The sequence below is a fragment of the Xiphophorus couchianus genome, chromosome 5, assembly GCF_001444195.1.
Source record: "Xiphophorus couchianus chromosome 5, X_couchianus-1.0, whole genome shotgun sequence".
NCBI lineage: Eukaryota > Metazoa > Chordata > Actinopteri > Cyprinodontiformes > Poeciliidae > Xiphophorus > Xiphophorus couchianus.
Genome location: NC_040232.1, coordinates 15,236,324 through 15,258,271, shown reverse-complemented (window position 1 = coordinate 15,258,271; position 21,948 = coordinate 15,236,324). Strand labels below are relative to the sequence as shown.

Below are 21,948 nucleotides of genomic sequence, written 5' to 3'. Positions count from 1 at the left end.
AATCTTTAAGACTTCAAAGGTTGCAGCAAGGAATAAACCAAGCTTAGCCTTTGTGGTGCTTTTAATAATTATCTTATATTTCATGACACAATAGGACTTTCTTTATTCAGTTGGAAAACACCATCAACTGTTGGCAGAGTTAAATTGAGTGAATGTACAAAAATCACCTCATCTCTCCTTTCTAGAGGAAGTTAAACTATAGGAAAGGGTTGTGTCTTGTAGTGTGGTGGAAATTTACTACAAGTTAACATCTACTGATTATTTTATATTAAATGCTTGTGAACTTTCACCAAAAGAACTATTTGGGTTACATGTACAAGGTTGGAAGTTGTTTGGTACAGCTGCATCAGAACTAGACTGTCTCTCCCATGTTTGGGATTCCTTACCTTGGTATAAAACCTATGTGTTGTCTCTGCCTGGCAGAGCCTTTCACCCAGACCTGCTTCATTATTGATTGTTCTACAAGCTCTCTGTATTGTGCACAATATATGAATAAACATGCGTGATTTCACATGACAGTGCTTAGTAAAATAGTTTTTTTCCACAACAATTTGGTGCCATGACCCGGATCCCTCGACTGGACATCCAAGGACTTTAACATTGCATAGGTTGCCTATGGGAACAAGCCAAGTATCTGCAGTGCTTTTAATATTTATTTTTCAAGACAACACTCAAAAGAATGTTGCTTTGTTCAATAAGAAAACCCATAACCCATTGGTCTAGACTCAAAGGGTTTTAGTGCTATTGGTATTCTATTTAGTAAAGTCATACTAACTTCTGGTGAAGTTTCCCTCAAATTATATTGCATTCATATTATAGCTAGGTAATGTGAATTAAATATAGTGCCTGAGATGCTGATGAAGTCTGTCTGGTGAGCAATTAGTGGGGATGAAGTTAGTTTAGTGAGAAGTACAATAAATTACCTAGCAAACTTTCTATTTGTTGGAAAGATATTATTATTATTATTATTATTATCATTATTACAAAAGACAATAAAAGTCTCTAAGACTTCAAAGGTTGTAGGAAGGAATAAACCAAGCAAACTAGTTGTAGCTGGAGTAACTGGTTGTGTTGCTGATTGTGTTGATGTTCCTTTCAGTGATATTGAAACATATTCATCATATTTGTTGTAATTATTATTATTAATTATTATTATTATTGTTGTTGTTGTTGTTTTTTCACCAAAAATCTTTTTAAACTGGTTACTGGTAAAGTTCCCACAAAAGCTTCTTACTTCATACTCTCTCTTCTCACAACAACACTTGATGCATTCATTGTGAAGGTAAAGATGGGAATATCACTTGCATTCACAAGAGCATTTGCTAGAGCTTGAATGTCTGGCACAGAAATAGCATTTGCAAATTGCAGCTCAGTATTAAGTATAATAGAACAGATCTGGATTTTTCTTAATACTTTTAAAATACCATAAGCTGCATATTGAAATGTACCATTCCTTGTTCACACTGCTGTGCTCTTTGATCTTTCAATAACCTTCCATTCACAGCATTCAGTTTTGCTTCATTAGAAGCCAAACTATAGCCTGCTGGTGATCTTATAATGACTGTCAATGGATGTTTCTGATGGGTGAAGAAGTTGAATTAAGGAGAGGTGAGGTGATATTGGCTGTTGGTGACATAGGACTGACTGAGGTTAAAGTTGCATTGAGAGGAGGCAATGGAATGTTAACTGCTGTATTTGGTCTGATGGTGAAGGTGTATTGAGTGGAAGTGAGGTTGAACTATCTGACAGTGAAGGTATATTTGGTGGTGAAGCTGATGTATGTCATGGTGAAGTCATGTTCATTATTAGGGAGCTTGTTAGTGAATGTTTATGAGAAAAGGTTATAATATTGTTTGTTCAAAAGAATGATGTGAAACACTTAAAAAATATTATAAATATCCAGACATTACATTCATTAGTCATTTTAAGAAACAATTATGGTCTGGTAAAAAAAGAAACAAAACAAAGCATAATGATTGTTTTCAAATGTTTTATGAAAATACCTGTTACAGAAGTCATGTTCGCTGTTGTCGGTGTTGTTATAGCTGTAGTTGGGACAGGAGGTAGTGGAGTTGGTATTACAACTGAGAAGTAAAAAAAAGACACACTATTAGTTATTGGTATTGCTGGATTTTTTTCAAAGCCTTCTCTCCCACTTCTAAGCTTTTAGGTGGAGCTCAGAGTAAGATGGGAGCATAGATATGTGCTATATATATATACTGTATATATATTAGTTTTATATAAAGCCTTTGGAATTAAATGAACAAGTATTGTTAATGTTTGATGATTTGGTTAAACAGATAAATCGGATTACTGAGGTGAATACGTTTATTTGCTCTTTGAGTTTGGAAACTCCTGGGATCCAAACTCAAAAGTACTCAGTATCCTCTGACCATAGCTAACTAATGACATAGAAACACAGACATGAATAATTCTTTTTGAGTGATAAAGCACAGAGGACCAAATCATAAACCTGCCTCAACTAGAGTATCCTGACCACCTAAATCCCTGTGTCATACTCGAGCAGCAGCACTAAAACTACAACCATCAGCAGAGTGATCAGAAGCTCAGAGAGAAATGTTCAAGTACCACCGTGTTAATACAATCACAGAGAGCTGTGTAGAAAAAATGTCTTGGTTTGATTGGAGATGCTTTGCTTAGTTAAAGTGAAATACAACCGGACAGAGTTAGAGATGGAGAATATAAGGAAAGGTCAGAGTCTTTTCCTATAAGACTGAGTCTTGGCAACCCTGTAAACTCTACATGAAATTGAATACTTAACAAAGAAACACAAATTTAGCAGTTTCAACATTTTGAAAGTGGAAGTAGGCTTTACCTTCTGCAACAATACTGGTTATGTTGACGGTGAAGTTGAAACCTGGGCTGGAGCTTGCATTCTTTAAAGTTTCCACAACATCACTGGTATTTGGTAGTGCTGTCTCATTATTGAAGACCAGCTCAGAGTCAACTACAATTGATCCTTCTCTGCAACAGAAATAAAACATTTTTCCCATAGTTTATATATACAGTATATATTGTAAACTATATCAGGCAGATAAAAAGCAACAAAAGCTCTTATCATGACTGAAATGACAAGGAACATTTTGCATGAAGTCACAACTATGCTCCTTTTAAAAATTCACTTGCTTGAAATGTCTTATTTATACCTGAAGCCATTGATGACAGATCGATTGTATTTCGACCCATATTTTTCGTTATAGACTCCATCGAGCTGTTAAAAATTTTAGGAGAAAAAAACCAGTAAATAGATATATATCATGGTGTCATACATCACGGTGTTTTGCAAAAATGGCACACTGGGAATTGTCTAACGTTGCAATGTCTTGGAATGCTGGATTTTAAAGCTTAAAACATTGTAATGCCATGAAGAATATGACAATTATAAATGATAAGAACCAAACTTACCTCAACAGTCACTCTTTTCTCAAGGGTTTTGTACTCTGGTGATTCTTTTTTTGACAACTCCTGGGTGAATTTTTCCTGCACCTTAAACTCTAACTTAAGTTTTGGCTTAAGTGGCGGGGCAGGTGTTGTAGTCATAGTTGTAGCAAGAGTTGTCGTAGTTGTTGTTGGCATAGTTGATGGCAATGTTGTTGGGGAAGTTGCAATGGTAGGTGCAGCCGTTTGGCTTACAGGTGACACAGTGGACTGCGAAGTTGTACTGAATGAAGGTGAGGTGATGTTGGCAGCTGGTGATGTTGAACTGCCTGGAACAGAAGTTGCATTGACAGGAGTTGAAGTGGCGTCAACGGCTGGTGATGTTGGACTGAGTGATACAGAAGTTGCATTGAATGGAGTTGAAGTGGCGTCAACGGCTGGTGATGTTGGACTGAGTGATACAGAAGTTGCATTGAACGGAGTTGAGGTGATGTTGACTGCTGATGATGTTGGACTGAGTGATACAGAAGTTGCATTGAGTGGAGTTGAAGTGGCGTCAACGGCTGGTGATGTTGGACTGAGTGATACAGAAGTTGTGTTGAATGGAGTTGAGGTGGTGTCACCGGCTGGTGATGTTGAACTGACTGATACAGAAGTTGCGTTGAATGGAGTTGAGGTGGTGTCACCGGTTGGTGATGTTGGACTGACTGATACAGAAGTTGCGTTGAATGGAGTTGAGGTGGTGTCACCGGCTGGTGATGTTGGACTGACTGATACAGAAGTTGCATTGAATGGAGTTGAGGTGGTGTCACCGGCTGGTGATGTTGGACTGACTGATACAGAAGTTGTGTTGAATGGAGTTGAGGTGGTGTCACCGGCTGGTGATGTTGAACTGACTGATACAGAAGTTGCGTTGAATGGAGTTGAGGTGGTGTCACCGGCTGGTGATGTTGGACTGACTGATACAGAAGTTGCGTTGAATGGAGTTGAGGTGGTGTCACCGGCTGGTGATGTTGGACTGACTGATACAGAAGTTGCATTGAATGGAGTTGAGGTGGTGTCAACTGCTGGTGATGTTGGACTGACTGATACAGAAGTTGCGTTGAATGGAGTTGAGGTGGTGTCACCGGCTGGTGATGTTGGACTGAGTGATACAGAAGTTGCATTGAATGGAGTTGAGGTGGTGTCAACTGCTGGTGATGTTGGACCGACTGGTACAGATGTTGTATCTGGTGTTGGTGAGGCTGCATTAAGTTGTGATGAAGTCATGTTGAATATTAGGGAAGTTATTTGTGAATGTTCATGAGGTAAGAATATATTACATTTAGTTTAATATAACTATGTAAAACAGTTTTCAAAATATTATACCTGTCCATACATTGCATTCATTGTTAATTTCAGGAGATAATTACATAACCATGGTCTGTTAAAATAAAGAAAGCATAATATTAATCGTCAAATAATAGAAAATACCTGTTATGGATGTCATGTTCACTGATGTTGTAGCCGTAGTTGGGATGGCAGTTGTGGGTGATGGAGTTGTAGATATTTCAACTAAAATAAAAAGAAAGAAATAACAGATAAATAACTATGACTCTGCTATTGGTTATTGGTGGTTCTTAAATTTGTTCTGAACTTTGTTTTCATACTTGTTTTGCTTGGAGTAAGGCTGGGGCGTGGATGCAAAAAGTTTTAAACATGGGATTTTTCTGAGCATTTTTTCATCGTGAAAAATCAAATACAAATGTTTTACTCTATTAACTTTGCAGTGAACTGAACAAGCATTCTTACTAATGCTTGATGATTTACTTTGACAGACTGATGTAATTGCTAAGGTGAGTATGTTTAACGTAAAAGAATAGATCTAGCAGTTTCTGCTACAATTTACATGAGTCAACATTTTTAAGTGGAAGTAAATAAACCTTACCAGCTGCAGCAATAGTAGATATGTTGACCTTAAGGCCAAAACCTGGGGTGGAGCTTGCATTCTTTAAAGATTCAGCAATGACACTGGCATTCGGTATTTCTGTGATGTTATTGAATATCAGCTCAGAATCGACGACAATCGATCCTTCTCTGCAACACAAATAATTCATATATATATATGTTCCATTGGCTTATGTTCCATTCACTTTTAAATAGTTTTCTGCATTACAAAGCAAGTGCACTGCTTTTGAAAAATAAAGGGCTGAAAATGTCATCTTTATACCTGAATCCTTTTATTTCAGTTCGATTGAAAATAGATCCAAATCTCTGGGAATAGACGGCATCAAGCTGTTAAGAGTTTTAGGAGAAAAAAACCCAGAAATTGATAAATTATCTTTCATTATATAAATGTAACAGTTTTAGCCATATTACCTTTTCCTCATATGCATTTTTATTGCAGTCTAAAAATGTTTAGAAATGTTTCTGTAAAAGGCACCCATTTTCTAGATAAATAGGAGTTTTAGATAAAAACATACATGACAGATTGTGTAAGCAGGTTTATTTCTAGCATCAGTATAAAAGTATGTGTTAGTTTAAAATATTTGTTATATTGTTTTTCAAACATAGTACACTAGTATTTATCTAATGCTGTAATCTTTTGGATGCTTGTCTTTAAAAACGTACAATAGAATATGACAAACAACTTTGAACAATAAACTTACTGCTGAAGACACATTTTTGGCAAGATCTTTGAACTCCGGCGTTGATTTGTTTTCCAACTCCCTTTTGTATTGTTGCTGCACCTTAAATTCTAATATAACTCTTGGCTTTTGTGGTGGTGCAGGTGTTGTGGTTGTAGTTGTAGCAGCAGTTGTAGTAGTTGTTGGTTTAGTTGATGGCATTGTAGATGACAAAGTTGCGATGGTAGGTGCTGAGGTTTGGCTGACAGGTGACAGAGTAGATAGTGGCGTTTCACTGAATGTTGGTGAAGTTGTACCTGTTTGCTGCGTGGTTACTAAGCAGGACAAAAAGATTTTAAAATTATTACTTAACACTATGTATTTTTCCCAATACATAAATAGTCAACAGATTGATGATTCAAAAGACTATTTGTAATTGCTCTGATTGGTGGTAGAGTTGGGAAAACTGATACGGAATTAATTTTAGTAATTTAAACATAGTATTGAGATTGTGTTAAGAGGTTCAGTTTTATGATAAATAGGCACTGACTCACATTTGGTCAAGTTTCATCATGTTTAATCAAACTAAGTGAAACTTACAAGTGGCATTGTGTGCTGCTTTACTAACAGCTAGTAAACTCATTTTAACTGTTGGGGACATCTTTTTTGGAGAATGTTTATTGAGGTAAAAGCCCACCTGTTTAGAGTTGTACTTGAAACATAATCAATTAAGAATATAACAATGGCACTTCACTTAATGTAATGCTTTGATTGTTGATTCTAAGCTACATGACTTTCTGCTTTTGTGTTTATGATGTAAAGCACTTTGAAATGCCTTGTTGCTGAAATGTGCTATACAAAACAATTTGATTGATTGATTGATTGATTGATTGATTGATTGATTGATTGATTGATTGAGCTGTGTTCAGGTAGTCCCTGAGAGTAAAATAGCAGCTTATCCATAGGTTGTAATTTCTAAGCAGAAGAGAAAAAATACATGATATACTTCAGAATGTGAATTGAAGACATTGACGACTCATACAATCACAAACATTTATCCAGGATATCATTGCCATTAAATTTGGATTGCGCTGGTGTGACGGTAAGAATTTGCATGATTGGTGTAGTTTTGGAGCAATGTAAACTATAAAAATGTATGGTTTGCAATTTGAGAGCTAGCAGGTACACATGTGGCAAGTCTGTCATACTTCTCTTATTAAATCCAACATATAAATCAATTATTGACAGAAAATTACCTGGTAGTGATGTGGGAATGGGTAATGTTGATGTTATATTTACTGTTGTTGAATTCATGGTAATTGTTGGTGAAGATCTACTGGTTAGAGGTGTTGGACTGACTGGTACAGAAGTTGCAGTGAATGGAGTTGAGGTGACATTGGCTGCTGGTGATGTTGGACTGACTGGTACAGATGTTGCAGTGAGTGAAGGTAAGCTGACATTAGCTGCTTGTGATGTTGTACTGATTAGTTCAGAAGTTGCAGTGAGTGGAGGTGAGGTGATGTTGGCTGCTGGTGATGTTGGACTGACTGGTTCAGAAATTGAGATGAACGGAGGTGAGGTGATGTTGGCTGCTGGTGACGTTGGACTCATTGGTTCAGAAGTTGCAGTGAGTGGATGGGAGGTGATATTGGCTGCTGGTGACGTTGGACTGATTGGTTCAGAAGTTGCAGTGAGTGGAGGTGAGGTGATGTTGGCTGCTGGTGACGTTGGACTGATTGGTTCAGAAGTTGCAGTGAGTGGAGGTGAGGTGATGTTGGCTGCTGGTGACGTTGGACTGATTGGTTCAGAAGTTACAGTGAGTGGAGGTGAGGTGATGTTGGCTGCTGGTGATGTTGGACTGACTGGTTCAGAAATTGAGATGAACGGAGGTGAGGTGATGTTGGCTGCTGGTGATGTTGGACTGATTGGTTCAGAAGTTGCAGTGAGTGGAGGTGAGGTGATGTTGGCTGCTGGTGATGTTGGACTGACTGGTTCAGAAGTTGCAGTGAGTGGAGGTGAGGTGACGTTGGCTGCTGGTGATGTTGGACTGACTGGTTTAGAAGTTGCAGTGAGTGGAGGTGAGGTGACGTTGGCTGCTGGTGATGTTGGACTGACTGGTTCAGAAGTTGCAGTGAGTGGATGGGAGGTGATGTTGGCTGCTGGTAATGTTGGACTGATTGGTTCAGAAGTTGCAGTGAGTGGAGGTGAGGTGATGTTGGCTGCTGGTGACTTTGGACTGATTGGTTCAGAAGTTGCAATGAGTGGATGGGAGGTGATGTTGGCTGCTGGTGACGTTGGACTCATTGGTTCAGAAGTTGCAGTGAGTTGATGGGAGGTGATATTGGCTGCTGGTGACGTTGGACTGATTGGTTCAGAAGTTGCAGTGAGTGGATGGGAGGTGATATTGGCTGCTGGTGACGTTGGACTGATTGGTTCAGAAGTTGCAGTGAGTGGAGGTGAGGTGATGTTGGCTGCTGGTGATGTTGGACTGATTGGTTCAGAAGTTGCAGTGAGTGGAGGTGAGGTGATGTTGGCTGCTGGTGATGTTGGACTGATTGGTTCAGAAGTTGCAGTGAGTGGATGGGAGGTGATATTGGCTGCTGGTGACGTTGGACTGATTGGTTCAGAAGTTGCAGTGAGTGGAGGTGAGGTGATGTTGGCTGCTGGTGACGTTGGACTGATTGGTTCAGAAGTTGCAGTGAGTGGAGGTGAGGTGATGTTGGCTGCTGGTGACTTTGGACTGATTGGTTCAGAAGTTGCAGTGAGTGGAGGTGAGGTGATGTTGGCTGCTGGTGACGTTGGACTGATTGGTTCAGAAGTTCCAGAGAGTGGATGGGAGGTGATGTTGGCTGCTGGTGACGTTGGACTGATTGGTTCAGAAGTTGCAGCGAGTGGAGGTGAGGTGACGTTGGCTGCTGGTGAGGTTGGACTGATTGGTTCAGAAGTTGCAGTGAGTGGATGGGAGGTGATATTGGCTGCTGGTGACGTTGGACTGATTGGTTCAGAAGTTGCAGTGAGTGGAGGTGAGGTGATGTTGGCTGCTGGTGACGTTGGACTGATTGGTTCAGAAGTTGCAGTGAGTGGAGGTGAGGTGATGTTGGCTGCTGGTGACTTTGGACTGATTGGTTCAGAAGTTGCAGTGAGTGGAGGTGAGGTGATGTTGGCTGCTGGTGACGTTGGACTGATTGGTTCAGAAGTTCCAGAGAGTGGATGGGAGGTGATGTTGGCTGCTGGTGACGTTGGACTGATTGGTTCAGAAGTTGCAGCGAGTGGAGGTGAGGTGACGTTGGCTGCTGGTGAGGTTGGACTTACTGGTGATGAGGTTGCATTAAGAATGGATGAGATTGTGTTGACTTGTTATCACACATGTTATGAACAAATCAGTTCACTACAAAAAATCTAACCAACAAGCTAAACTCAAAAAGCAATCCCTAAATTTAGGATAACGTGAAAAGTTATTGGAATAGTCAGTGAGAATTTGATGAAAGTAAATGTTTGATTACCTGCCATGGTGGTGATTGATGGTGTAGTTATGTTAGTGACTGCCTCTGAAGTTACATTACCTAAAAGAACAATATTCATGGGAATAATATTTATTTAAATATGGGTTATGTAGTGACATAAATCTACAGATTGTTATTTATTTATTTATTCAAAAGCAACATGTCTTAAAATAATTTTGGGAGTTAAGCACAGAACAAGTTAGCATAAACTAATAGAAATTATTTTGGGATCAATATCCTACTAACATATACATTTTTGTCTAACAATTAGACATACTAATTTGAAAACTACCATGAGGATTTTGATTTTGATGAGGATTGTAAAAAACTAAATTAATCATTTCCAGCTAAACGTAAGCACATCACTACTTTAGCAACAAAATTCCTGCATGGACACAAGGGCCCATAAAGCCTTTTCTATCTTATTAATAAAAAAGACTGTGTACCTGAAGTGAAAAATAGAGCTTAATTTAAAGATTTGGTGGACATTATTAAAATAGGAGGAAATGCAATGTGGTTTTGACAGTGGTGCATATTTAATTGATTGGCACACAACCAGGTCATGATAAAAGTTTGATTTTGGTAACAATGTGAATACCTGAAGCTGTTGGCTGAGTTGCTTGTTGTGTTGTTGCAGTTACAGTAGTTGGGGACTCTGTCATATTGCCTGGGAAATTAAATGTGATAATTTTATTAAATGGCTTCTAGGTTTGTTGCCCAGCAAACAATCAGCTTATCATAACATATTGACTGTGGGAAAGTAAGGATTACCTGAACCTGTTGGCTGAGTTGGTTGATGTGTTGTTGGAGTTACAGTAGCTGGTAACTCTGTTGCATTAGCTGCAGAAACAGAGATTTTAATAAAAGCCTGTTGGGTTTGTTGCACAGCATATAATCAGATAAAGTACATTGCAGTAAAAGTAGAATTTTCTGAAAGTGTTGCCTGAGTTTCTTGTGTTTTTGTGGTTTCATTGATTATTGATTGATATTTTGCAAAGAATCAGATCAACATTATGGTATCATTGTAGTAGAAGTAGAACTACCTGAGACTGTTGGCTGAGTCACTTGTGTTATTATGGTTTCACTGGTTGTTGGCTCTGTTCCATTGGCTGTCAATTTGAATGCAGAGATTTAATTAAAATATACGCTAATAAGATCTAATAGATTTGTTGCACAGAAAATAATCAGATTATCATTGCAGTTACAATGTGGTAGAAGTAAAACTACCTGAAGTTGCTGGCTGAGTCACTTGTGTTGTTGTGGCACCAGTGATTGTTGACTCTGTTCCATTGGCTGTTGAATTGAATACAGATGTCTTATTGAAAGCTTGTTAGATTTATTGTGCAGCAAACAATCAGATCACCATTACAGTTTCACTGTGGTAGAAGTAAAACTACCTGATGTTGTTGGCTGAGGCATTTGTGTTGTTGTGGTTTCACTGGTTGCTGACTCTGTTCCATTGTCTGTTGAAGTGAATGAAGAGATTTCATTCAACACTTGTTAGATTTGTTGCACATCAAGCAATGAGATCACCATTACAGTTTCACTGTGGTAGAAGTAAAACTACCTGAGGTTGACTGAGTCATTTGTGTTGTTGTGGCAACACTGGTTGCTGACTCTGTTCCATTGTCTGTTGACATGAATGAAGAGATTTAATTCGAAGATTGTGAGATTTGTTGCACAGTGAATAATCAGATCATCATTACAGATTCTCTTTGGTAGAAGTAAAACTACCTGAGGTTGCTGACTGAGTCACTTGTGTTGTTGTGGCACCAGTGGTTGTTGACTCTGTTCCATTGACTGTTGAATTGAATACAGATGTCTTATTATAAGCTTGTTAGATTTGTTGTACAGCAAACAATCAGATCACCATTATAGCTTCAATGTGGTGGAAGTAAAACTGCCAAGGAGGAAATGAGGAAATTTTGTGTTGAGTCCATGGTCTCTGGTAATATAGTTGTTAGGTTGCCTGATTCTGCAAATTGATGTGATTGCCCTAAAACGTCTTCTAGTAGCTGAAGAAGAAAAAGTGTGAAGTCATTTTCTCTTGTTTTATGAATGGAGAAATTCTGGAGAAATTGGAGAAATCTTACTATAGTTTGCATCAGCTATTAGTTATATTTTGTCATTTTCCAAACCAATTATGAGTATTATCTAGCACAAATAACAAATTATATTTTTATCTATGATACTTTTCCTGATGTTTCATTCATTGTGACTGGCCTCTAGTGGCAAATGTTATGTACTGCCATGTTACTCATTGACTGAACTGACATACAAGTGGGCTTGTTTTGGATAACTTTGAAACCTTAGGGATTATTGAAATAATATCCAGTAATTATGCATCAAAATAAATTCAAGGCTAGAGGAAGACCTATTAACTGTTAAAAAAATGTCCCCCTCTTTTATTTGTAAAAATAGCAATTATTTGCTTTTGCCTAGTTACTGATTGTAGCTTTGTCTGTTAATTTTTGATTTTAAAAAAATAAAATTTTCTGATTATTTCCTTTATATTTTCCTGGCATTGTTATAAATTTTTGCTATTCTGATAGAATACGCTGTGAAATCACAACAATAAACTTCAAAATTTGAGTAATGCAGTGAATCTGAATGTGTTACCTGTTGTATTATCATTGTGTGCTGTTGCTGCTCCTATTAGACCTGTAGAAAAACAGTGATCAATGGGTAGCTCAGCCACATATGGATATTCAAATATGAACTTTAACATTTCCATTACCTGCTAACAGGAGAAGGAACATGTGAGGTGCCATCCTCTAAGTGTCAGCTTTCTGTGAAATATATATTCAGAATAAAACCATTTTAATGATATTTTGTTTTGCAGAACATTGTAAATCTACTGTATCCGGGACTTGAAATGGACCCAGGAAAGAGGTTGAGATGTTCACCAGAACAAAAGTTCCTTTTATTCAGTGAATATGGCTGCACCACTTTTGTATCCTCATTCTCACCCTGAAACAGATTAATTAACTCACAGCAGAATCTTAAGAGATTTACTACACTCTTTGCTAGTGCAGGGTGGTCAAACTGGGTACATCAGCATTCCAGAGGAAAGTTTGTGAAACTTCTTGCCCACATGAAAAAGCAGTCTCCTATCTGCAGCTGCAGTTCAAGATTCCATTAACAGGTGTATCCACTTTCCACAGGACAAACAGTGTAAACAAATTCCTTAACCATCTTAAAATCTTAGCAAACAATCATGACAAACTGTAATTAAGCAGCGTTCTTTAAGTATTTCTATATAACTGCAGAAGCTACAGCATCCTTTTTGTCACCTATAAAGTATGTTTATATAAATATTTTATGATGACAAGTGATAAAAAGATAAGATTCTTTAAGTTCCAGGACCTTTCAAATGAGAAATAGAATGAATATAAAATGAAAATGTTCATTTTTGTAGATAAAACATTTAGCTATAATTTCTCATTTAAGTTCTTGGTTTTGAGTCACTGACAGAGTACCTACAGATAAATCAAACTAATAATAAAAATGACAAAACAATTGTATATTTCACTGCTTTCTGGCTCCTTGATGTTAATTAGGATCCAAAATAGCCCTTTAATGTACTCAGAAACAACAATAATCTGTTTTTTTAGTTTTCAGGATATTCATAATTGCGTGTTTCTAAATATTTGTAGGACAAGATAAGGTGTTTGATAATGACCTTCTCCTATTCCATAGATGACCTCTTATTGTAAGACATTTAATGGTTAAATTACCAGACATTTGCCAAAATACAATGATGAAGTAAAAATCCTAAATGGTTTGAAATTCTCCAATTTTAGACCACAACTGCTTTTTATTCCTACAAAAATTTTATATAGTAAGTATCCACACAGCAAAACCAATAAATTAAATATGTACATATTAATAATCAGTTGTTTGCTGTACCTATAACACATTATAATGTTTTTTCACATGTGTGATTTGTCTCTTCTGTCATTCTTTTTTGTCATCATTTACTGAATTCTCATTTAAAGTACCAGAAAACAATGCAAAGCCAATGTGCAAAAATGCAATTAGGATGTTAAATTAATTTCAACAGTTGCAAAGTAACCCAACAAGTCTAAGCTTCATTCAGAAAATTTAACATTTAAAAAATATGGAAAGCGCTCTTTTTCTTCCCACAAATTATTGACTTCTCATCTTTGAAAGTTTAAATTTTGGGTTTGAAACAAGAAATATAAATAAGATAAATAAGTAATATTTTTCCCCTACCTCAGTATAGTCCAACTATCCCACAAGTCCCTTACAGTCACCACAGTTTGGAAAAAGAAGGCAACAAACACCTTTCTGACTCAAGCCAGATGATGGAAATGAGGAGTTATCAGTGGCAGAGGCTTTTTAAAGGAGGCAACAAATTCTTTCTTTTTCTAACCTAACTAGCTAAACTCGTTTCATCTCTTCATGTAAGATACCAGAAACAATCCAGACAGAGGCGGGATGAGGAAGGATGAGGTTCACATTGACGTAGGTTTAAGAAAAAGGCCCAAAAAGTGTGATGAGTAATGCAGTCAGCATTTATGCTATCTGGATGGCACATACAGAAGCAGTATTTAAATTACTAGAGCAGTTTAATATACCAAAATGCATGAGTAGTGCTTGGGAAGTTGTGATTTAGAGTTGTTACCTTGTCTTCCAAGCAGTTTGTAATTGTTACCATAAATCAACTTTACACCAATAAGGAAACTGCAGAAATAAGCAGAAACTCAGAAGGAAACATTTGACAAACTATCCTAAAGGACAAGACCTAGTTGTGGGAACCTAACTTTGAGCAATAAAGAATTTATATCAACACAGTTTAAAATCTATTGTTAACTCTTGAGTTTAGTTTGCAGTTGTGAAATTTTTAAGACTATATTTTATGAAATATAATTTTAGGTGAAGTACCTGAATCAGGAAAAGCATGGCACTTCGTTTTTTAGGCACCTTCATTCCTGCCATGACGTAAAAGATGACTATCATGAACCACAAAATCATATTTTTGGAAATAATCTACTACTTACTGAGCAACAAGTAAACGAACTAATATAAAGAGGCAGAGATAAATCTTTGTTATCTTAACAATATAGACTACAGGGGCCAGCATGGTTGGACCAAAATTTAACTGCTGATGCAAAGTCGGATGTTCGTTTTCGCACAGATCTTTCACAATCCACAAGATGCACAAGCTACTCCTCCTACTGCAGTGTACGTCATGATGTTTTGTTGTTTGTGATGTACAAATACAGCAATCATGGCAGAGAGGAACAACTACTACAAGTTTGGAAGAGGAGGTTGGAAAATCTATTTTTTATGTCAAAAGAAAAGAAAAAAGAAAAGGAATAGAAGGCATCTGTGACTTGTTCTCCTGCTGCATCAGACAGATCTGAGCAGGTCTGAGTCTAATATTTCAGTACGTACTTCCTCACGCCATCAAACAATTGCTCCTCAAAATCTACTCTCTTACTGAAAAAACAGTGTTTTGACTATCTATGCTACCGAACGTCTTCATGAAAGTAGAGAATTTGTTTCTGCATAGATAAACACATCCATGAAATTCAGACTAACCACACAATAGGTGTGCATGGAGAGGGGGATGAAAAGTTTGTCAGGGAGTTTTGACAACAACTCCCTGACTCTATAATGATATGAACATGTGAATCACATATGATAATGTGATTTTTGTCACGTATGATGTGACAATGAGAACTGACTTCGTCTGTTCAGCTCGGCCACCTTTTGCAAAGTTTGATAAGGTTAGCATGTTTACATTTGCATTTAAATACTCAATATCTAGTATTAAAACTAAACATCATTTATGTGAGTTAATACTGAACAAAACTATACATGAAAATTTAAGTAGGTATTCCATGCAAATATAATGAAGAAAAGAGCACATTTGTGAGACCATTTATGTTAATAGCAGTGCCTGGACTTACATATGAGGTAAAAGTTTACACCCTAAGTAAGTCCAGGCCATTTATTCCTTTCCACCTTAGTATGTCTTACTCGTATTATTATCCACAACATGCCAAAGGTGGTCTCCTGGATTGAGATAGGGTAAAGGTCTTGACACACAGGGAACGACAAATGACATCAAAAAGCAACAGTTTTCCGCCATTCAGGCTGATTTGAATACATGAAATGCGATAGCGACAGCAGCGACAAAAGTTGAACATTTTTCAACTTTCTTGTGTAATATTCCTGGTCTTTATGTGCACATACGTGTATGAGCTCAACATTTCACATACAACAATTTTGCTGATCACTTCCCTGGAGTATGGAGAGCAATTATTGATTCATTGTGCAAGTTCCATGGGAAATGAATGGAGAGGGATTGATGTCGCTCCCGGTGTGTGTTGAACTCTTAACTGTAGAGGCCATTGGAGCGCAGATAACTCATTATTCTTTTCAAGAAAACAGCTTGAGATTATATGAGTTTTGTGACATCACAGCGCTAGAGGTTCCCATCAGAAGATCACGGCATCATAGAGAAACTTTGAACCCTTCCTTCCTCACTCTTCATAACAGAAATACAGGCTAAATGAGACTCAGGAAGAGATAGTTACAACTGAAGTGGAGTGAACCATGAACAAATTCAAACTAATGCATTCTTCATTGCCACTTAAATTTAACATGGCAAAGTAACATTGACTAAAACATTACAGGATGCTCTACTTTGCAGTGACCAGTTGGTGTAATTATGTGGGAAACATCAGCTGCTGTAAAATAAAATGAACATATCTTATTAAGATAACTTTAAAAGCAGTAAAACCTCAGCTTTGGTGGCCTCAACCACCAAAGCTGAGGTTTACAACCCGTAACACTATGACATATGACACCATCTGCCTAAATTTAGAGCTAGAAGACATTGTATTGTAAAAGAAAAACATGCTAAATGTATTTTAGTTGAAAGCAGGGTCGGTGTCATTTGAAATCAGAATTTGTACATAGTGAACAATGAACATCAATTATCAGCTTCAATAGGCTTAGACTGAACTTTTAACTAGTTCTTGTATATGGCATACCATCACAACACCACTTACAGGTTTTCACCCCAATTTCATGTATTAAATATAATACATGATACATGTATATTTAAGATCCATGTATTAAATATACATGAAATTGGGGTACACTGTCTTGACATCGACCCTTTGACATCTGAAGTCCAGAAGCAGGAACTGAGCCAGTATTACTGACTTCATGGTTTTAAAACTAAAGGAAAGGAAACACGGAAGTCTTTGAAAAAAATTTCAAGGACAATAATCACAAACGGTAAAGAGAATGACAAGCAGTGACCAGTACGGACATTCAGATGGTACAATCAAATTAAGTAAAGGAACATCTCAGGTACCTTCTTGGACTTAGACTGTATCCTAAGTATCCTCACTCTTTTTCTCCATTTCTTTCTTTGGATACTCTAGCCACTTGTGGAGAAAAAGTAAATTTGAGATATCCGATCTTTACTTTTCCTTGTTATGACCGCTGGTGAATCTATAAATTGTGAAAACACTTCATGTTTTTTTTAACAACAAATAGTCTTAATCATGTTTTGTTACACGGTTCTTGCCCATTGTTTGAATGAGGATGTTAGTAAATAGGTTTTTGTTTCATATTGCCATCTTTCACAAGAATGGAGGACTTCCAGTCTGTTGGGTGTGGTGCTCCTCTAACAAGGAGCCAGCTTGACAACATTACACTGAAACACCTGACAGTAAAGACTTAATTGTTCTGTATCTGTTTTTTCTTATGTTCCTGGAGTGAATTGTTGTACAGACTCAAGCGACTGAATAAAATGTACTAATCATAAATCATATCTAAGGTGCATTTACACGATAACTACCCAAACAATATTATAAATGCTTTTCTGAATTTGCATTTGATTTTTGGTACTAAAAGGATTATTTTTTTCAGTTGTCAACTAGCATACTTGTTCTAAGATATGTCACTTGAAAATAATTTGTCACCATGACTTACAAACTCAAGTTAGAACCTCTTAACAACTCAGAAGTTATGAAAGGAACTATTGATTTTTTCTACTATAATAATACCTTTTTTGTAATAGCAGCACAATTTTGCGCTGAGTTGCTCAAACACTACTACTGTTTTTTCCCCATTGTTTTGGATGCTGTACTGCTACCATGATTTCTGTTTCCATTTCTTGCAATGAATAACCGTTGCAAAGAGTTGTAAATAATGATGTTCCTAATCATTATTTACATGAGTAGGAGCAAATGGAATTCTATAAAATTAAAATAAGTCCAAAATAAAATATCCAAATTTCCAAAAACATAAAGGGAAGACATCGTAGATGTAGCATAGAATCAAAGCTGTAAACAGTATGAGGGAAATACGGCAACCCTTATTTTCCCTTGATTATCACAGGAAGTTTGATCGTGTCTTCCATTTGTACTCAAATAGTATCAGAAAACAAAAATGCCCTCATACCCACAAAGCCTGCCCCATCTTTGACTTGAGGAAAACGAGAGGCTTCTGACCAGCCATGACTTCAAAATCCATCATGGGTGCTGAAGCAATAAACATCATTTGATATTCTGTCAGTTTACATTTGAATAATTCAGATGTACATTTGTGTTTTTTTCAAGATCTAATCGCAAATATGTTCCTACCATTTTTTAACATGTTAAAAAATACATAAGTCATGTTTACTGAACAACTATTAGTAGAAAGTCTAGTCTCTAAATTCAGCAATATACAGATCCAAGTGGTTTTCAACTAGAACATCTTTAGAATAAGTTTGGCATACTTCCTTAATCCTATTTCCGATTTCTGAGATCTATGGAATCCAACATGAGGTCCCGATCAAGGAAAATGGAAGATACTGGCATGCTGAATTGGAAAAGTAGAACAAATAAGATGCTATGTGGTGCATTAGACTGACACATATCTGCAGTAAAATATTCACAGCTTCAATCCCTCAATACCTGGCTTTTAAACACAACTAGAGGACATGCATACAGAAAAGAGGAGGGGGAGTAAAAAAAGAGAGGTTATTGTAACCCTTACAATGTAGCAGTGAATGTACACTGCACAATAAAATGTTTGCTTTGAGAATTAGTCTGGAATTTCTACATTGTATCTGCAGCACACACACTCTTTTCCCTCCTGCCCTCTGGGAGGCGTTACAGAAGCCTACGGACCAGAACCACCAGGCACCGGAACAGCTTCTTTCCCACAGCTGTCGCCTCCTGACATAAAACATAAACTATAAGGACTGTACTCCCCTATCCTCTCATACAACAATAACACATGGACTATCCTCACACACACACACATCACAGACTGTTTTCTTCACACACACACATACAACCTGTAAATTTTATCTGCCATTATTTATCTATAATCCATTCCCTAACATTCTTGTATATTCTGTATAATCTGTGCATATAGCTCCCATATTTATATTTATACACAATATCTATATCTCTTGCTATAACCCCTTATAGTCCATACATACATAGTCTTGTACATCCGTAAATAAATATTTATATCTCGTAGAGCACTTCTGGATAGATGCAAACTACATCTCGTTGCTTGTACTTGTGACAGTGCAATGACAATAAAGTTGAATTCTATTCTATTCAGTAGCATAATGCTAAACACAACAGCCAAATTTAGACTGCTTTTCAGTAAAAAAAGGTATAAAAGTGTTTTATTCATCACCAAGGACATGCAGATAGCATGTAATATGACTCGGTTTTCCCTACAAGAATGTTGTAGTGGTTTTTGGGGTACAAACTCAGGTGCAAGTCGAATATCACACTGGGGCTCTAAAGAACGACTTTGTAATATATTTTATAGTGAATAATTATTGCAAACTGAAATATCTTCATTTAGATAATACTGTATCTAAAAGATGATAGGGAAAATTATATGTGTTCCAAATGGAATATCACTTTATCGTCCTAAGTTTTCCAGGGAGAAAGTCAGAATCTGGACATCTTCCAATTATAATAAGGCTCTTAAAAATGTTTGTGTGCAGGACCTTCCAAGCAAACCTTGTTGAGTGGCAAAACTTTAGTGGTTTTAGTGCACAGGAGAAAGATGAAAATAGCAATCAATTACATTTTCTGCTAGCAGGGTTCGGTTAACTGAATATCTTCTGTCTTTGGCCGTTTTTTAAAATTGTTACAGAAAAGTCTAAAGACCATCTGTCATTTTGACAGATTATAATTCCCACAGATATTTCAGTTTTTTGCACAGAGTACCTCAAGGAAGTAGCTAAATCAATCAACCAACAGCAAAAAAAATCCATTTGAGTATCATCTCTGACCTGCATATTAAATAAATTACATCTCTATCTGGGAGCTGACAGAGTGTAGAAGAGTTATAGATAAGATGCTTTAGGGCACAGGTGTCAAACTCCAGTCCTCAAGGGCCGGTGTCCTGCAACTTTTAGATGTGCCTCTGCTGCACCACACCTGAATAATTAGGTCATTAGCAAGGCTCTGGAGAATTGATCTACACAAGGAGGAGGTAATTAAGCCATTTCATTCCAGTGTTTTGTACCTGTGGCACATCTAAAGACTGCAGGACACCGACCCTAGAGGACTGGAGTTTGACACCCCTGCTTTAGGGTGAATCTGGTGCAGGAGCGCATTCTACAGGATTTCCTCCCACTGCCCTTCACTCAGAGAATCTTGCCGACTCTTAATCACTTCAGTTGGAGAAATGTTACCTGACTTCAAAACTTTGATAGAAGCGGTGTTGGTAACTCTAGTCTACATTGTGCCAACAGAACACAGATTCAGCCTACCAATCCACATCAAAGCCTAAGACATTTGAACATGCACAAGCAGGTGTGCACTTCCTGTCCATGTCTATAATTTAAGTGCTACTGTTTCATTAAATTGTTTATATGTAGTTACCAGGCCCACGGTTAGTGGTTTTGACCACTGTGTATAAAAAGATATATACATTTATCTGCTTGATGTGTGATGGCACAATGAGGGTCCTCTGTACAGCTTGTTGAATGTTAAACCAAATGAAAATGAAAAGCAATTGCATATGCCAACATCATCAAACAGAGAGCATTTTGTTTGTGCTGCCAAAAGACTGACAGAAAGAGGTTGAAACAGATTAAACCTTTGATGGTTTCCAACAAAGCAACTAAAAGACAAAGTTGTTGGTCCTATCATTGATTAATGTAAGTGTGTAATATCTAAGAAGTATAGAAGCTGCTACACAAGTCCATTCTGAACACAACCTTAACACGAACAAAGTAATTCAGCTGTTATAAAACCTCCAATGTCTTCAATGCCTGCCTTTGTTCTGATGTTTATAACTTTAAACTAATTAATTATCCTCATCAACTTTGTTTGTTGGAACTTCTTTCTTATGTAATTAAAGAGTGAAATGTATTTTAGACTAAAATGGCAAGATGACGATAAACATCCCAAGCATACCAAACATTCAGGTTTGTTTTCACTTCTGCCCATTTCTTCTGGAAACATTTAACGCCTAAGTGACATCTGGCCTGTATCCAACTTGTGCGTCGGTCATGGTTACTCCCACATTCTTAAATGAATTCCTGCAAAGAAGTTGTCTTACAAAACACTTCACAGTTGTTTTTGTTTATTTTTTATATCAATGTTTTGACAGTATCTTCATTGTTAATGTTGGGTTTATTTACACTATGCTGTCTTCTTCCTGGTGAACAAACAAATTTAATATTTACCTTAAGGCTGTGTTCTGTACTTTACTGATACAATATATGATTCATTTAATGCAGTTATTAGGCATACAGCTCAGGAAAAAAATTAAGAGACCACTTAAAATGATCAGTTTCTCTGATTTTACTTTTAATAGGTATATGTTTGAGTAAAACGAACATTGTTCTTTTATTCTATGAACTACCAACAACATGTCTCTGAAATTCCAAGCAAACATTTAGTATTTATTTGCTGAAAATGAGAAATGGTCAAAATAGCGAAAAAGATTCAGTGCTTTCAAACCTCAAATAAGGCAAAGAAAACAAGTTCATATTCATTTAGAACAATACTAATGTTTTAACTCAGGAAGAGTTCAGAAATCAATTTTGGTGGAATAAGCAGGAGGTTTTCAATGTGGTTCAGCGCAGTGGTCTGATCCCCACAGCTGTATATATGTTCTTTTGATAGTCAGGGATGGGGTGGTTAGTGTATAATTAGTATTAATTAGCCAACTGTCACAGTGTCTTTTATCCATTTAGTGTGTAGTTGGGGAAAAAGTACTGAGAATGTCAGGGTTTTTTTCAGGCTATTGATATGAAAATTGGGACAAAATATCAGTAAAAAGTGATAAACACATCCAAAAAATGTAAGAAAATAAATTCATAAAGTGAGCTATGTGTAATAAAGTGGGATGAAGTGGGGAACAATGTTTGATCATATAAAGAAAAGGAGGTTCAAAACCTTTTAGAAAGCTAAGTAAACAGA

General features: G+C 36.9%; 2 protein-coding genes and 2 long non-coding RNA genes across 10 annotated transcripts in view; 1 reads left to right on the top strand and 3 right to left on the bottom strand.

Annotated features, from left to right (window-relative positions):
- LOC114144339 (mucin-5AC-like) overlaps nucleotides 1-4,061 on the bottom strand; it is a 30,383-nt gene extending 26,322 nt beyond the window's left edge. For 6 of the 7 annotated variants that reach the window (XM_028017055.1, XM_028017056.1, XM_028017060.1 and 3 more), the window contains exons 1-5: nucleotides 3,772-4,061; nucleotides 3,427-3,724; nucleotides 3,168-3,232; nucleotides 2,837-2,985; nucleotides 2,004-2,084 (exon numbers count right to left, since the gene is read on the bottom strand). In XM_028017055.1, coding sequence (XP_027872856.1) covers nucleotides 2,004-2,084; nucleotides 2,837-2,985; nucleotides 3,168-3,232; nucleotides 3,427-3,724; nucleotides 3,772-3,935 — 757 coding nt within the window. In that variant the 5' untranslated portion in view covers nucleotides 3,936-4,061. The remainder of the gene's footprint in view (nucleotides 1-2,003; nucleotides 2,085-2,836; nucleotides 2,986-3,167; nucleotides 3,233-3,426; nucleotides 3,725-3,771) is intronic. The other variant, XM_028017054.1, reaches the window with a different exon arrangement.
- LOC114145140 (mucin-5AC-like) lies at nucleotides 3,956-11,376 on the bottom strand. The gene is made up of 14 exons (XM_028018551.1): nucleotides 11,243-11,376; nucleotides 11,076-11,138; nucleotides 10,906-10,971; nucleotides 10,736-10,801; nucleotides 10,552-10,617; nucleotides 10,280-10,348; nucleotides 10,107-10,175; nucleotides 9,509-9,568; nucleotides 6,048-6,340; nucleotides 5,609-5,673; nucleotides 5,327-5,475; nucleotides 4,873-4,953; nucleotides 4,297-4,643; nucleotides 3,956-3,976 (listed from the first exon to the last, which is right to left on the bottom strand). The coding sequence occupies exons 2-14, from the start codon at nucleotides 11,092-11,094 to the stop codon at nucleotides 3,956-3,958; spliced, it is 1,371 nt and encodes a 456-aa protein (XP_027874352.1). The 5' UTR covers nucleotides 11,095-11,138; nucleotides 11,243-11,376.
- LOC114144343 (uncharacterized) lies at nucleotides 7,338-7,978 on the top strand. Its single transcript, XR_003595472.1, has 3 exons — nucleotides 7,338-7,453; nucleotides 7,517-7,647; nucleotides 7,900-7,978. It is a non-coding gene; the product is annotated as an uncharacterized LOC114144343 (long non-coding RNA).
- Nucleotides 11,377-11,431: 55 nt separating the features above from the next.
- On the bottom strand, nucleotides 11,432-13,865 carry LOC114144341 (uncharacterized). The gene is made up of 4 exons (XR_003595471.1): nucleotides 13,745-13,865; nucleotides 12,246-12,297; nucleotides 12,128-12,169; nucleotides 11,432-11,483 (listed from the first exon to the last, which is right to left on the bottom strand). It is a non-coding gene; the product is annotated as an uncharacterized LOC114144341 (long non-coding RNA).
- Between the last annotated feature and the right edge of the window lie 8,083 nt (nucleotides 13,866-21,948).